At 46.6% G+C, this 17,260-nt stretch overlaps 1 protein-coding gene across 3 annotated transcripts; it reads left to right on the plus strand.

The window, feature by feature from the left end:
- Positions 1-337: 337 nt before the first annotated feature.
- Positions 338-15,614, plus strand: fbxl15 (F-box and leucine rich repeat protein 15). Of its 3 annotated transcripts, XM_033012445.1 has the most exons (5): positions 338-415; positions 7,128-7,290; positions 8,655-9,157; positions 12,940-13,162; positions 14,423-15,614. In XM_033012445.1, exons 1-4 carry the CDS (start codon positions 393-395, stop codon positions 13,127-13,129), a joined length of 879 nt encoding a protein of 292 aa, XP_032868336.1. In that variant the 5' UTR covers positions 338-392; the 3' UTR covers positions 13,130-13,162; positions 14,423-15,614. The 3 variants fall into 3 exon arrangements, with proteins under 3 accessions (XP_032868336.1, XP_032868334.1, XP_032868337.1); XM_033012443.1 differs by having other exon boundaries at positions 12,940-15,614; XM_033012446.1 differs by having other exon boundaries at positions 360-415; positions 7,131-7,290; positions 12,940-15,614.
- The last annotated feature ends 1,646 nt before the right edge of the window (positions 15,615-17,260 follow it).

The following is a 17,260-nucleotide window of genomic DNA, read 5'->3' on the forward strand; positions in this document are numbered from 1 at the left end:
TGAAATGTAGGAAACGTAGGCTGCAATTCAGACAAAAGACCAAGGTTTCAAACAGCACAGAGCAAAGATACTAGAGGAGTTCTGCTCTATAATCTTTGGTACAGAGTGCAGGAAATGTGGATATCAGGAGCATTTTAAGCGGCAAACATTAAAAACGCGCGGTTTACCTGACGCTCACACCTCTTACCTGCGGTCACAGACCAGAAACAGAAACATCATCTATTTCTTCTTCCCAGAGATGCTGCCACAAGGATCCAATAACAAGACTGATGCTGCCTGAGCCGTTGACTGTCTTCTTGGGGAAGTTGGAGGCGGTTGCACCGCGGGTCTGAGGGGGGCCGGTGAGGTGGTTGCACCGGCGGAAGTAGAAGAGGAGGAGGAGGGTGAGTGCCATGGAGACAGGTGAGAGCAGCAGGTGAGGAGCCGCGGGCGGGGGCCGTGTGTGTCCGTGCGAGGAGCGGCCAGGGCTGGAACATGAGCATGTGACAGGGTCACTAGGCGGACTCCGTGTCTCTCTACACACACACCCCTGATCCCCAAGGGCAGTGGCCTGCCACGCCCTCAATCACCACCTGCCCTGTCCTGCCCTGCCCTGTCATCCCTCATCCATCCCTCACCCCATCCCCCACCTCATCCCCATCCCCCACCTCATCCCCCACCCCATCCCCATCCCCCACCTCATCCCCATCCCCTCATCCATCCCCCACCTCATCCCCATCCCCTCATCCATCCCCCACCTCATCCCCATCTCCCACCTCACCCTCATCCCCCACCTCATCCCCATCCCCTCATCCATCCCCCACCTCACCCCCATCCCCCACCTCATCCCCATCCCCCACCCCATCCCCATCCCCCACCTCATCCCCATCCCCCACCTCATCCCCATCCCCTCACCCCATCCCCTACCTCATACCCCATCCCCCACCTCATCCCCATCCCCCACCTCATCCCCATCCCCCACCTCATCCCCCATCCCCCACCTCATCCCCCACCCATCCCCCACCTCATCCCCATCCCCCACCTCATCCCCACCCCTCACCCTATCTCCCACTTCACCTCATCCCCATGCCATCTCTCGCCCCATCCCCCACCTCACCACCATCCCCCACCTCACCCCCATCCCCACCTCATCCCCCACCTCACCCCATCCCCATCCCCACCTCACCCCCATCCCTCACCTCACCCCCATCCCCACCTCATCCCCCATCCCCCACCTCACCCCATCCCCATCCCCACCTCACCCCATCCCCATCCCCACCTCACCCCCATCCCCCACCTCACCCCCATCCCCCACCTCACCCCCATCCCCACCTCACCCCCATCCCCCACCTCACCCCATCCCCATCCCCACCTCACCCCATCCCCATCCCCACCTCACCCCCATCCCCCACCTCACCCCCATCCCCCACCTCACCCCCATCCCCCACCTCACCCCCATCCCCCACCTCACCCCATCCCCATCCCCATCTCACCCCCATCCCCCACCTCACCCCCATCCCCCACCTCACCCCCATCCCCCACCTCACCCCATCCCCATCCCCACCTCACCCCATCCCCATCCCCACCTCACCCCCATCCCCCACCTCACCCCCATCCCCCACCTCACCCCCATCCCCCACCTCACCCCATCCCCATCCCCACCTCACCCCCATCCCTCACCTCACCCCCATCCCCCACCTCACCCCCATCCCCCACCTCACCCCCATCCCCCACCTCACCCCATCCCCATCCCCACCTCACCCCCATCCCCACCTCATCCCCCATCCCCCACCTCACCCCCATCCCCCACCTCACCCCATCCCCATCCCCACCTCACCCCCATCCCCACCTCATCCCCCATCCCCCACCTCACCCCCATCTCCACCTCATCCCCCGTCCCCCACCTCACCCCCATCCCCACCTCACCCCCATCCCCCACCTCATCCCCCACCCCATCCCCCACCTCACCCCCCAGCCCCACCTCACCCCCATCCCCACCTCACCCCCATCCCCACCTCACCCCCCATCCCCACCTCACCCCCATCCCCCACCTCACCCCCATCCCCCACCTCATCCCCCATCCCCCACCCCATCCCCCACCTCATCCCCCACCCCATCCCCCACCTCATCCCCCATCCCCCATCCCCCACCCCATCCCCCACCTCATCCCCCATCTCCCACCTCACCCCATCCCTCACCCCATCCCCTCACCCCATCCCCATCCCCCACCTCATCCCCATCACCCCATCCCCCACCTCATCCCCATCACCCCATCCCCCACCTCATCCCCACCCCTCACCCTATCTCCCACTTCACCTCATCCCCATCCCATCTCTCGCCCCATCCCCCACACCATCCCCTCTCCTTCCTCCGAGATCCCCCGCCCATCTCGCCCGCGATCACCCTCCTACCTTGCCATACGTCATCCAACACTCATCTTCCTCTGAGACCCCACCTCGCCCTCAATTATGTTCTCTCAACCCTCACAGACACCCCTGACCTGCCCCCCTCAATTATTCTCCTCCTCCCTCCCCCACTCTCCCATCCATCATCTTCCTCTGACACCCCTCATCTGATTTGCCCTCAATAATTCTCCTCCCCTGCCATGCCTCATCCATCCCTCGCCTTCCTCTGAGACCCTCCACACATCTCGCCTGAAATCACCCTCCCCCACTCTCCCATCTCTCAACCTCCTCAGATATTCCCAACCTGCTCCCTCCTCAATTCCTCTCCTCCCTCCCCCATTCTCTCATCCCTCCGACACCCCTCGACTGCCTCACCCTCAATACCCCTCCCATCCTGCCATCCCATAGCAACCCCTCGCCTTCCTCTGAAACCCCCTGCCCATCTCCCCCTCAGTTACTCTCCTCTCTCCCCCCCCGTCTCCCATCCCTCATCTTCCCTGATCTGCCCTGGGTACCTTGCCTTCAATTACCCTCCCCCCTCCCCCCTCAACTGCGCAACCATCCATCATCCGCCTCTGGCTCCCCCTGATCTCTCCTCATTATCCTCCCTGCCCCACTCGCCCATCCCTCATCTTTATCTCACGCCCAGACCTGCCCCTAATTTACCATCCTCTCTCTCTTGCATCCCTCGCCTTTCTCTGAGTCCCTCCCCAGCCTACCTCACCCTCAATGACCATGCTCCCTTGCACTTCCATCACTCATCACTGACTGCCCTGCCCACCTTTCTCTCAATGACCCTGCCTCACTCCCCATTATCTCACCTTTGTCTGAGGCCCCAAGGCTGCTCCCATCCTCAGTTACCCACCTGCCCCTGCTCTCCCCATCGCCCTCCTCTGACAACCACCTTGCCTCAATTACCTTTCTCCCCCCTCATTCCCATCCCTCATCCTCTTCCGGGACCACAGGCCTGCCCCCACCTTTAATTACCCTCCCACCCTGTCCTCCACCATCCACCTTCCTCCAAGAGCTCTGCCCACTCCACCTCGCCCTCAATTACCTCCATATCCTGCTCCCTCCCCCCCCCCCCATCATCTTCTTCAGGGACCCCTAGACTGCCGTCACCCAAATCTCCCTGCAAGTCAACGTCCAATTCCAGGGGACCCTGTACTATGCTAGGAATGTTATCTAACCCACCCAGCTTCCTTATGATGTGACCTTTGTCCCTCTTGTCGGCTAATGTTCAGCCATTGCCAGACATGTCAGCAATTATGATCGTTTCTGGAAAAATTGATTAGTATTCAAAGTCAAAGTGACCTTAGACGGGCTAACAGCATCAGTGTAGTACCTGTGACAGGATTAAATATATGAAATCGGCCTGTTGTTTCTGCAGCTCTGTCACAAGCAGTGGAGAAACAATGACAATGATTTTGGGTGACTAAGAAATAAATGCGGTAGATGGGCTGACTTCTGCGTTTTCCTCATGAAAATGAATTAACATTCACAAGATGCATGAAGATCGGACTGTTGCTATTTGATCCACATTTTAGAATTTCTAGATACTGAAAATCTGCATGGTCTAATCTATGGGTCTCCAAACTATGGCCAAACTATGGCCGCCACGCGTTTATTTAGCGGGTTCTGTGGTAGCGCGGGAACTTTACACGACAGTTTGCTCTTAACTTTAGAGATACAGCGCGGAAACAGGCCCTTCGCTCGCCCCCACTAACACTATCCTACACGCGCACACACACACACACCAGGGACAATTATACCAACCCAATTAATCTACAAATCTTCGGTGTATAACCAGCATATGTAGTTCCTTCCTATACAAACCTGTAAGTATTTGGAGTGTGGGTGGAAACCGGAGCTCCCAGAGAAAATCCATGCACGGGGAGAACGTACAAACTCCGTACAGACAGCACCCGTATTCAGGAACGGACCCGGCACTCTGGCAGCAACTTAAGACTGCGCCACCGTGCTTCACAATTATCTTGTACAACTGTAACATCACAAATTATTGCAGCTGTTTTTAAAATCCCTCCGATATTTTTTAACAAAAGGCAGATTCTCCCCCTACATTTTGACTGTGGGGAAAAAAGGGAAAAAGATCAATTATTCGCGGACCAATTACCCCATTGTATTTGTTGAGCCAGAGGATGAATTATGTCGGAGCAACCTGTTGAAAGCTATCATATGGCCATGGATTTATTGTAGGTAGGTGTATAAGTTGTAAGTTGCTGCAGATGAATGTGTCAAGGCAGTGTTTTTATCGAAGGTGTTTGTCAGGAGTTTACCCTAAATATTAATGTGGGAATTTGGGTGCAGAGAATCTAAAATCAAACGTCTGTTGAAAATAACATGCATGGGAATCGAATCCCAGTGGAATATACCACCTGCTGAGCAATTTTGCATCAACCCATTCAATGCTGTACCTATACATTGAACTGATCGCACACCCATTCGATGTAATAGTCCGGAGAGATGTGTTAATTGTTGGTGCGCATTCATGCTCACTTTCTTCTTACACTTGACGGTCACCTAACTACAGAATGACTTGTGCGCTCCATTAATAGGAAATCTCTAGCTCAGATGTAGTCTTCAGAACCTTTTAAACATTTGGAATGGGCTGGATAGGGCTCTTAAAGATAGCGGAGTCAGGGGATATGGGGAGAAGGCAGGAACGGGGTACTGATTGGGGATGATCAGCCATGATCACATTGAATGGCGGTGCTGGCTCGAAGGGCCGAATGGCCTACTCCTGCACCTATTGTCTATTGTCTATATACATTTAGAGTAATCTGGGTAAGGCTGTTTCTCCCGCTTCCATTGGGGCGCGTCACTGCTTCCTCCATCAGGTTTGGTTGGAATTGCCGTGGGTGAGGGGGAGAGAGAGAGGAGGGCCAGGGTCTTGGGGGGGGTGGGGGGGGGGGCAGGGTTTAGCCATGCTCCCAACTCGCTGCACAAACCCTCTTGGTGGGGAACCAGTATGTATATAAATTAATTCACCCACCCTTTAGCTTAAAGTTTAACCTTGTTTGATAGCTACAAGTTTTGTTTTGCATTTCTTCCATTTGTTTTACTTAAGTTCTTTTTTGAGTTAATTCAATTTATAAAACTGACATTTCTTTATTTTTTCCTACGGCCCACAAAAATGTGCCAAATATATAATGTGGCCCTCACGCTGAAAAGTTTGGAGGCCTCTTGTCTAATCCATAAACTCGATAGCAACTTTAGATGCCATTGGAAAACCCATCTGATGTTTATATGTACGTGCATATCTGATAGGTTTAAACATGTGCTGTCAATTTAATTTTGCCAGGTAAAGAATATTTTGCAATAGAAATTCCTCTGTTCCATAGTGAGAATGTTGCATTGGTGCTGAATATTCCTGTTATCACAATAGATAAACAGGCAATTGTCTCAGTCATATTCCCCATACCCTTTCCAAATATTTGAATACTTCAAGGGGTTTCGAAGGATATGGATCAAAATGTCAATGGGACGAGCATAGATTGGCCTCTTAGTCAACAGGGCCTGTTTTCGTGCTCCCAGTCCGATTTCACCCTCTTGTTACTTTCTAATCTTGTTGTTTGTTGCTTTTGATCTTAAGTTTATATTCTCCAGATAACATATTTCTGGGAGGTGGAATTATTTCCTCAGTGAAGTTCAACATAACATTTCAATCCTCAATATTAATCTTAAATTTATTAACTATCCTTCTACAACAACATAAAAACTTGTTTCCCTGGTTTCTCCTTATCGACTTGATTGATATGTCCCTGAACCATTTAGATGCTTTTCCAGCTTCGCTTTCATCTACTATAGTTAACTTTAAAAAGGTCTGAAGAAGGGTTTTGGCCCGAAACCTTGCCTATCTCCTTCGCTGCATAGATGCTGCTGCACCCGCTGAGTTTCTCCAGCATTTTTGTGTACCTTCGATTTTCCAGCATCTGCAGTTCCTTCTTAAACACTTTAGAAAGATTGATTGGAATATGAACTTGTTTAATATATCAAAATTTGCAGAAAGATTATTTATAAAATTACAATGCTCAAGTATGTAAGCAAAGTCACGTAAGTCTGAAGAAGGGTCTCGACCCAAAACGTTGCCTATTTCCTTCGCTGCATAGATGCTGCCTCACCCGCTGAGTTTCTCCAGCATTTTTGTCTTCCTTCGATTTTCCAGCATCTGCAGTTCCTGCTTAAGTAATTCATCCTGTTTGTTAACTGCAGTAGAACTGCAGGACAGTAGCAAAATATTCTTGGGTTTGTGCTTGTCAATTGTTAATTTGGGGTCTGCAACGATCCTATTGAAATGTTACAATTAACATTTAACAGTAACAAAATACTGGAGTAACGCAGCGGGTCAGGTAGCATTCCTGGAGTAAATGGATAGGTGACATTTCGGGTTGGGACCTTTCTTGAGACCGATCGACAATCCATCGACAATAGGTGCAGGAGTTGGCCATTCGGCCCATTAAGCCAGCACCGCCATTCAATGTGATCATGGCTGATCATCCACAATCAATACCCCGTTCCTGCCTAAATGGGTTGGGGGGGTTATTTTAAAATGTGTGTTTGATGGTCAGAGTGAACAATGGGTTTGTTTCGATATACCTCTCATTTGTTCTTTGACATCCATTGCACTGCGTATAACTGCGAGTTCTTTCTTGATTGGATTACAGGCGGGAAGCCAGGGCTAAATGTGATTTTCTCCTGACTCAAATTAATTTCTCTTAACAGTAGGTGCCAGCTCCTGGAGTTACCCTGGGAGGATGTCCTGGTTCCTCATGTTCTCTGCCACCTCCCACTGTGCCAACTGGTCTCCTTGCAGCGTGTCAGCAAGCAGTTCCGTAACCTGATTCAGGTCTACCTGACAAACTGTCACAGTCTGGACACCTCCCAGGTAACGTGCAGCCAGGGGCACTGCGCTCCCTTTACCACCTCGGGAATCCTTCACTGTCTGTGAGGCACTGAATGTTTAGTTTAGTTTCATGCATAAAGCAGAGTTGGAGTGCAGAATTGGAAGGAGAAGAATGAATAGAAATAACAATACAAGGAACAATAGATAGGATTGTACAAACTGGCATGCTGATTGCAAACTCACCAAATCCACACTCCATCTCAAGTTTGCATAATTATCAAAAATGTCAAGAAGTGGCAGGTATACATACAAAGGCTGCCCACCAATGACTTTCTGTGGTGGCAGCTTTGCCCCCAACACTACAACTTTATGGGAGCATCAGTGGAGAGACTTGCTTTGTTCTGAACCTTCTCATACCTCTAGTTTCTTCTTCTCTGTCCTTGCTTTCTCCCTCCTTCCCCTCCCCTTCCCAGCTCACCCACAGCCCACTGCCTCCGCCTCTTCTTTTCTTCTTCCCGCCCCCCCCCCTCCTCACGCCCCCATCAGTCTGAAGAAGGGTCTCAACCCGAAACGTCACCTATTCCTTCGCTCCATAGATGCTGCCTCACCCGCTGAGTTTCTCCAGCATTTTTGTCTACCTTCAATTTTTCCAGCATCTGCAGTTCTTTCTTAAACACTCTGTCTGATGAATAGTCTTGACCCGAAATGTCACTCATTCCTTCTCTCCAGAGATGCTGCCTGTCCCAGCATTTTGTGTCTATCTTCGGTGTATTTTTGAACCAGCATCTGCAGTTCCTTCCTGCACTTTAACCATTGGTGATGCACTTTTTAACCAGTGAGTATTGTTAGCAGGGAGTATTATTAGCCATTTAAGGCGAAACAGAAAGAGTAAATAGAATAATACTCTGAAAGATGAAATTCCTTGTGGCAATGTTTGGCTGTTAAACCATCTGGGACTCCTGTGATTGAATGGGGAGCTGGGGCCACCTAGAAATGAGTATGGGGAGGGAGGGAGGGAAGTAAAATAATATTGGGGGAACAAAAACTGTGCTCACGACTGATACAAAATGCTGGAGTAACTGAGTGGGTCAGGCAGCATCTCTGGAGAAAAGGAATAGGTGACGTTTCTGGTCGAGACCCACCATCAGACTAAGAGTCGGGAGGGTGAAACTAAGGCACAGAACAAAGCGACTGAGGAGGGAGGGGGAACTGAGAGTCAGGGATGAGGATGAAGTGTGTCTTGATGAAAGGTCTCGACCCGAAACGTCACCTATTCCTTTTCTCCAGAGATGCCGCCTGACCTGCCGAGTTACTCCAGCATTTTATGTCTATCTTCGGTGTAAACCAGCGTCTGCAGTTCCTTCCTCCACTGTACTCATGATCTGTTTCTCTCTGATTGCGTTCAGCTTGGGGCTGCCATTCCTCAAAGCGCATTCTGCAGAATACTGAGAGACAACTCTGTGCTGCATCACCTGGTTGTGCACAGCTGCTCCGACTGGCTAACGGACCTCGAGCTCCTGCCGGTGATCGGCCAGAACCACCACTTGGAGAAGGTTGACGTGACGGGGTGCCGTGGGCTGAGTAGGCGGACGCTGGTGGCCTTGTCTCTGAGTTGCCCCAACCTGCAGCAGCTATCCCTCAGGCAGTGCGACTGGGTGGACTCCCTCTCCCTACGCAGTCTGGCCGATCGCTGCGGCCGCCTCGTGTCCATTGACCTCACCGCCTGCAAGCAGCTGAATGACGAGGCTGTCTGCTACCTGGTGCGTAAATGTCCAAAGATCCGCTCACTGTCTCTGGCCGTCAATGCAAACATCAGCGATGGATCGGTGCAGGAAGTGGCAAAACTGTGCACTGAGCTCGAACACCTGGACTTGACCGGCTGCCTGCGCCTCAGGAACGACTCTATAAGGTAAAGACCAAAGATTGATCTTCTCAAATATTTCTAAGGTTTATTATGTCCAACCTGTTGAGGGTCTGTAATATGCTCTGTATAGTCGTCAGAGTACAGAGCTGGAAATATGAAAATTGGATCAATTAAAAAAATAATTTGTGTTAAATTGGAATCAAATAATTGGTGTCACAGCGTGGGATCCCAAATCCAACCATGGCAATTTATTTCTTTAGTTCAGTTTAGAGATACAGCGTGGAAGCAGGAAATTCAGTCCACCGAATACGCGCCGAACAATGATCCCCGTGCACTAGCAATATCTTACGCCCAATCCTACGCATTAGGGACAATTTTTTTACAATTTATACAGAAGATAACGCTCTCTTAAAGATGGCGGAATCAGGGGATATGGGGAGAAGGCAGGAACGGGGTACTGATTGTGGATGATCAGCCATGATCACATTATGAATAACTGGTGCTAGCTCCAAAGGCCGAATGGCCTACTCCTGCACCTATGTCTATTGTCTGTTGTCAAATATTTATTTATCTTTTTATGTCTATCTCAAACTGTTGAGGGTCTGTAACATATCTAGTCGTCAGAGTACTGAGCAGGTAATTTTTTTAATTGGATTAATGATTAATGGTTTACAGGTAAAAGTCACAGAATGAATCCCAAATCCCACCATGGCAAATTCTGATCAGTTGAAATAATGTGTAAATGGTGCCCATACAAAGTGGCCATGAATCTGCCGTCAAATTATCCACAAAAACTGAACTGATTTACTAATGTCCCTCAGGGAAGGAGACCTGTTGTTCAGAAGATAGAAACAAAAAGCTGGAGTAACTCAGCGGGGCAGGCAGCATCTCTGGAGAGAAGGAATGGGTGATGTTCCATTCCTTCTCTCCAGAGATGCTGCCTGTCCCGCTGAGTCACTCCAGCTTTTTGTGTCTATCTTCGATTTAAACCAGCACCTGCAGTTTCTTCCCACACGACCTGGTGTTCATACTGGACTGGCTTCTCATCAACACTGCCAAGATTAATTCAGGTGCCCAAGACACACGGTTGTACTGTAACACTTCTAAGTTAATCAAGAAGGTTTAAAAGAGGCATTATTTACTTGAATTAAAAATTGAAATTAAAACCTGAATTTATTTTAGAAATTGCAACTTGGGCTCATCCAATAGCATTGGATGGATGTAGTATGTCATGTGGTAAGGATACAAAAGCAATTGATTTTCTTACAGTGATTCAGAAACTGGTTTAAAAATCTTCATAAGTTTATAAGGCATAGGAGCAACATTTGGACATTTGGCCCAACCAGTCTGTTCCACCATTTGATACTGGCTGATCTATTTTTTCCCTCTCAATCCCATTCTCTTGCCTTCTCCCCATAATCTTTGACACTCTCACTCATCAAGAAACTATAAATCTCCGCTTTAAAAGTAGCCAATGATTTGGCCTCTACAGTTGTCTGTGCTAATGCATTTCACAGATTCACCACCCTCTGGTTAAAGAAATTCCGCCTTGCCTCCATTCTAAAGTTGTGTTCTTTTATTCTGAGGCTGAGCCCTCTGGTCCTAGACTCTCCCACTACTGGAATCAACATCTTCACATACACTATCTAGATCCTTCATTATTCGGTCACTTTCAATGTGATCTTGATCAAAAAAGACAAACTACATATCAGGCAGCACCTGAGGAAAACACTGCTTCATCAGTCTGAGGAAGAGTTTCAACCTGAAATGTTGTCTGTCTATTACTCTGCACAGATGCTGCTTGATAGCTTCACAGATAATAAACATGTCTCTACACTGATCCATCAAAACCAGCAGAATATTTAAATTTGGGCTGACGTGGCAAATAGCCTTCATGCCAGGCAAAGATTAAGGTCTAAGAGGGAATCCCATGGTCTCCTCTTGAGAATCAGTACATTATCATTGTCAATGTTCACCACTATCAACATCTTGCGTTAACTGCAGAAATTTCACATGTAAGCATGGCAAGTAAAAAAGCAGGTGAGAAGCTGAGCGTTATGCAACGTGTCTTGCCTCTGGGGTCCCCAGAGCCATTTTCTTGTTTACAAATGTCAGCAATGTGATCAAACATTTGCAACTTGCCTGGCTGAATGCAGTTCCAATTGCCCTCAACACCATCCAGGACTAAACTAACTTAGTTGGCATCCACTCACCATCCCAAGCATTCACTCTCACCATTGCCAGTGGCCCAAGGCGGCAGTATTCACCACCTGAGTATTTGTATTGGCTTATTATTGCCACCTGTACCGAGATACAGTGAAATACTGTGTAAGCTATCCAGTGGAAACATCCAAAACACAAGTACAATCAAACAAGACACAAATACAACAGGGAGAGCAGAATATAGAAATCTTGATAGATGTAGATTGAGATTTGGAATGAAGATTTCAAAGAGTGGAATGATTGTAGTGGATGACAGTAGATCCCCTTCCTAGCCAAGCTGTCAGTCTATAAACTGCCACCTACAAAATTCACTGTGAGAATGGTATCATTTCTCCAACTGCACCTCCCGAGCCTGTGTCTGCCACCACTGAAGATGGCAGGAGGCACGAGGAACGGCAAACCACCCACAAATTTGCTCCCAGTGGTGCACTGTGTAGACTTTGAATTATTTTGGTGCTCATTCATTTTCTCAGGGTTAAAGTCCTGAAACTACATGCATTCCAGACTTTATAAATGCTTGATAATCAAGCACAGTTTAACAGTTTAACAGTCTACCCATTCATTTATCGTGGATTATTGTTGTGACAGGCTGATATTTGCATATGCTCACTGGCAGTGACTGGGGAGGAATTATTTTTGGTATCTCATTTTTCTTTTATTGTTGTTGTCTTGTTATATGTTAGCATGTTTTTTTTTATTTATTCTTTTTGTACACTCTGTCTGTAACAAATAGACAACTTTGCACTTTGTTATGTCCTGAAAACGAAATAAAAAAGATTTTGATGTAAAAAAAAAAGTCCTGAAACTACTTTCCAACTGCGCTAACGGGGTACCTTTAAGACGCAAGCTGCATTGGTTTGAGAAAGCAGCGCGTCAGCACCTGCCTTAGGTCAATGGGAATGCGGAACAATTGCTGGCCTTGTCATCAATGTCCACATTCTATGAATATAAGTATTCTTAAGGCACACAGTGACATACCCTTTCAAGCTTGTGCTGACGGTAGCTGATAAGATGATGCTGTCGCAGCAGTTTGCTGGGGTAGGAAGATCTGAATAATATTGATAGTTAATCAATAACCTACTGGAATGTGCTCTAAGGCCAGGCAAACCTGCTTCCTGTATTTCAGGTTACAGCCTCTCCAGAAATATTTTATTATATAACTGTTTAGTAGCAAGGTATAAAAATATAAATCCTTCCTCTGTTCCTGTTGACAGCGTAAACTAAAATAAAAAAATTCCTATGTTATTTGTTTAGTATTTTAACATATAAAATAATGTGTTTTACATTCAATATGATCAGCTTGTAAATACATTTTAAAATGTCATATATCCGTGGATTATAACAATGCTTGCACTTCAAAGTTACTTCAGTGAATATGGAACATGTTATATGTTATTTTTCTCAAGTTTAGTTCATATGGTCACAAGGAATAGGAGTAGAATTAGGCCGTTCGGCCCATCAAGTCTACTCCTCCATTCAATCATGGCTGATTTATCTCTCCCTCCTAACCCATTCTCCTGCCTTTCCCCCATAACCTCTGACACCTTTATATCAGCAAACCTGCACATGAGGTATATATATATTTTTTAAATTGTGTTTTCCAGGACAGTTGCGGAGTATTGCACAAAGCTCAGCTCGTTGAAAGTGAACCACTGCCACAACATCACTGAAGGATGCTTAGAGGTTTTGCGTAAGAAGGGAGTGGACATTGATGTAGAACCTCCCTTGCAACGGGCACTGGTACTTCTGCAGGATGTGGTGGGCTTTGCTCCGTATATCAACCTCCAGATTTGAACAGAAATATTGTGGTAAACTGTTTATCCATAGGTATGACACAATTGCACTTCACTCTTGTAGTTACGTAACTTATATTAAAATAGTTGTATAGTATTTCATGAGTGGCTCGATGCTCCTTAGTCAAACTTCCAGTAATGAAATTCCAATCATTTATTCCTCAATGTGGCATTAAAATAAAATAAATAGGCTTCAACCTGGCTTGTCATTGCACTGAATCACTACTGTTAACTTATAGTTAGTATAGTATTTTTTGAGGTGTGAGGTGATGATAGTGACCATGTTGCTGTGTAGTTGTACACTGCACCAGAAGTCGGAACAAAGCAGATTACTGCTTGTGGCTTGTGCAGAGCTCTGAGAGTGTTGATGTTAACAGTGAATCGCCATTGACATGTGGAAGTAGTAAGTGGCAACATTAACCAAGGGGAGGATCTGAGGGAGATAACACTATCAATAAGCTTGATGATATCAAGATTTGGAATCGAAGTAAGCTTCGATAATCAAGAAGGGTCTCGACCCAAAACGTCACCCATTCTTTCTCTCCAGAGATGCTGCCTGTCCCGCTGAGTTACTCCAGCTTTTGGTGTCTATCTTCACTTTAAACCAGCATCTGCAGTTCCTTCTTACACATTATATACTTCAAGTTCTTTTTGACTTCAGGTTCCTTTTTTGACTTTTTGATTACACCATCAAAACTTGCACAGCCAGTCAGTTTTTCTTTAATATTCACTGCTCTGTTTGGCTACAACTCTAATTAGTTTGCAATTGCTGATGCCTTATAGCATCCCAGTTAATCTACATCTACAGCAAATCTGTATAAGGAATCTGATGGTAGACAAAAAAATGCTGGGGAAACTCAGCGGGTGAGGCAGCATCTATGGAGAGAAGGAATTGGTGACGTTTCGGGTCGAGACGCTTCTCCAGACCCTTCTTCAGAATCTGATGTTCGTTCCTTCACAAATCTACATCTTTATCTCTGCACAAAACTATACATGGCCTCCCAGCTTTGGCCTCTAACACTGCATCAAGCAGCTTTTGGTTTCCAGCCAACTCTTCATACACTCATAAATCATACAGCACTGGTGTCTGTCATTTGGATGGATTAAAGAATCATTCATTTAGGCCCATTCCTATCAGTACTGTAGTTTATTTTATTTAATACATCCAAATGAGGATTGGGTCTTTATTGAATTGATTTTCAATACTCTTTCATGTAAAGAATTCCACATCATAATTCCCTCCTTGAAGTTATTTTTAATCTCACTTTTGGTTCTTTTTATCCTGTATCTCTAGTTCTTGATGAACCTGCTGGTGAAAACAGTGTCTGATTATTTTGAACACCTCATTTAAATTTCCCTTTTAACCTCAAGCCTGAGGAGAACAATCCCGACAATCCTAACTCTGTAAAAGAAAACCAAAAACTACAGATGCTGGAAATCTGAAATCTCATCACTTGTACATGCATGATAATGAGTTCCTCATTACTTGTACTTGCGTGGTAACGTCCACTACTGCCTCTGACATACAATCCTATGATACCTGTATGCCTGGCCCATGTATCTATGTTTAATTTTAATCTTTCATGTTTAATTTATTGTATTGCACATATAATGCATACATTTGTTCTAATGAACGTATTGACAGCCTCGATTTAAAAATAAATTGTGAAATAAGCCCCATTCCAACACCTACAAACATAAACTAAGCTTAAAGTACAATGTTGAAGGGTGATGTAGGGTGCATTTCAATAAGGTGTTGAACTGAAGTCCGTCACCCTCTGGATCAAGTTAGTAATCCACCAGCAATATTCAAGAGAGATTATATTTCTTCAGATGTCTGTATCCCTCAACAAGGTTAACTGGTCATTGTTTGATGTGCACAAATGAACTGCTTCATTTGACCACGTGACAATATAGCAAAGGTGAGAAAATGGTCCCTTCACTTTGTTCCACTACTCAGCATGAGCAGAGCTAGCTGATCCTTGGCTGCATTCACTTTCACCTCTGATATACATACCCCTTAATTTTCTTGATTCCTTAAGGCACACTGATCTCAGTCTTATTTATGCATATTGTCTGATCATCTAGTATGCTCTCCTGTACAGAATTCCAAAGGTTCATTATCTCTAGTGAAGAAATGTCTGCTTGTCTCAGCCCAGAAGGTTGACTGGTTATACTAAGCCCATGCACCCTAGTTCTAGACTCTCTAAATAGAACATTTCTCAGCATCCACTGTCAATCCCAATGTTTCATTTAAGAATTGTCTGAATATTGCTATGGGTTCAATACTCAAATGTCTCTTCTGGTAACCTCAACCCTGAAGTCAAGTAACCAGACCGTTGTTGCACTGTTTCTGAGACGGGTTTGTCCTTGTGTTCTGGATCCCAAACCACAGTCTTGCTAAAAGTCTGGTCGCATAAAAATGTTGTTATGAATGTATCCGTAATCCCTTGCAATAAAGATCAATGGAATGTCTGTCTTCCTGATTGCTCGCAGCACTCGTATGTTACATGTGTTCTCTAGACTTATGCTCAGTGGGGGCTTTGCAAGAAACATTTGCTTCTTAACTTCATTCCAGCTTTGAACCAAATATGGACTGAATTAGCACAGTGGCGCAGCTGACAGAGACAGTGTTCAATCCTGACCTCGGGTGCTAGCTGTGTGGAGTTTGTACGTTCTCCTTATGACCATGTGGGTTTCCTCTTTTCTTCCCTCTCAGTCCACCTTTTTTGTCCCTCTCCCCCTCAGACATATCCTACTACATATGCCCTCCACCCACTCAATCTGCCTCTCCCCTAATAGATCCTGTTTTCTGCTTCCATCCTTATCAGATTTCAGCACTGGTCATTTTGTGTTCCTGCTTACCATTCATCTAGCTGTCTCCACCTTCACCTAACCCATCACCCACTTGCCTGTCTCCCCATTTCACCCCTCCCCTATCCGGCTTACACTGCCTGTCATCCTTCACGCCCTCCAGATGAAGGGTTTCAATCTTCACGGATGCTACCTGACCAACTGAGTATCTCCCAGTCTTCACCCTTCCTCGATCCACCAATCACCCTCTGGTGTGTTTCCCCACTCCCCTTTTCTTCATTATACTGGCTATTCCCTCTTGGTCCTGATGGTGGTTTTTCAGCCAAAATATTGGCAATTCCTTTCCCTCCACAGATTCTGTTCAACTTGCTGAGTATCTCCAGCACATTGCTTGGTGCTTCAGATTTAAGACCTGCAGTCTTAAAGTCCTTAGATATAAGTTTATAAATAGCGAAATAACTTTTTGGACTGGTACTGACCCCATGATTTCCTGCGTCATTGACCTCGACATTTCTAGGATATCTCTACAGGCAGCGCAATTATTCCCAACTATCTTCAGCTGAAGCATCAATCACCCTGGCATGGTGATGTCAAAAGATTGGATGTTTGCCATTGAATGCACAACGCAGTTTGCTTTGCAACCCCTTGGGGAACAGTTCGTGATCTCATGCAACAGAACATAAAATGTTCATGCGTGGAAAGTTTGGCAGATAACATTTGAACTATGAAGGTGTCAGGCAGTCACCACCTCCAGACGGTCCAATCATCTATCCTAGACATTCAACATCAAAACCATTACCAAGTCTCGCACCATTTATTCAGTAGCTCGGAGCTCCCCCTACATCAGAAGGTTGTGGACCATATAAAGACTGGAGTTATAAGAAGGTTGATTGACCACCCCCCAACCCCCCAAAAAAATCCCTCCAAATCAGAAGCTTCAGGAGGCTGGTAAATTCTCACAACTGTTAGTCATCCTCAAAAAACTGTCCAAATCGGAAACTATGTCAGAAGGACATAAAGTGCTGGAGTAGCTCAGTGGGTCAAGCAGCATCTCTGGAGTATGCCCCTTTCAGTCTGAAGCAGGGTCCTGACCTGAAACGTTACCCATCCCTTTTCTGCAAAGATGGTGCCTGACCCACTGAGTTACTCCAGCAGTTTGTGCCCATCTCTGGAGAACACGGATAGGTGATGTTTTGAGTCAGGACCATTCCTCAGTCTTAAAAATTCAAGAAATGTGTGTCCTTTGGTGTAAACCAGCAACTGCAGTTCCCTGTTTCTACATGAAAACAATGTCAGTTCTGCCTAATACATATTTCTA

This window comes from Amblyraja radiata, chromosome 37 (assembly GCF_010909765.2).
Source record: "Amblyraja radiata isolate CabotCenter1 chromosome 37, sAmbRad1.1.pri, whole genome shotgun sequence".
In the NCBI taxonomy this organism is placed as follows: domain Eukaryota; kingdom Metazoa; phylum Chordata; class Chondrichthyes; order Rajiformes; family Rajidae; genus Amblyraja; species Amblyraja radiata.

What these genes read in the sequence shown, in the direction of transcription:
- fbxl15 (XM_033012443.1), top strand. Translation starts at nt 393, where the DNA reads ATGGAGACAGGTGAGAGCAGCAG. An exon ending in GAGACAGGTGAGAGCAGCAG is followed by an intron (nt 416 to 7,127) that starts GTGAGGAGCCGC and finishes TTCTCTTAACAG; the next exon opens with TAGGTGCCAGCTCCTGGAGT. An exon ending in CTCAGGAACGACTCTATAAG is followed by an intron (nt 9,158 to 12,939) that starts GTAAAGACCAAA and finishes TGTGTTTTCCAG; the next exon opens with GACAGTTGCGGAGTATTGCA.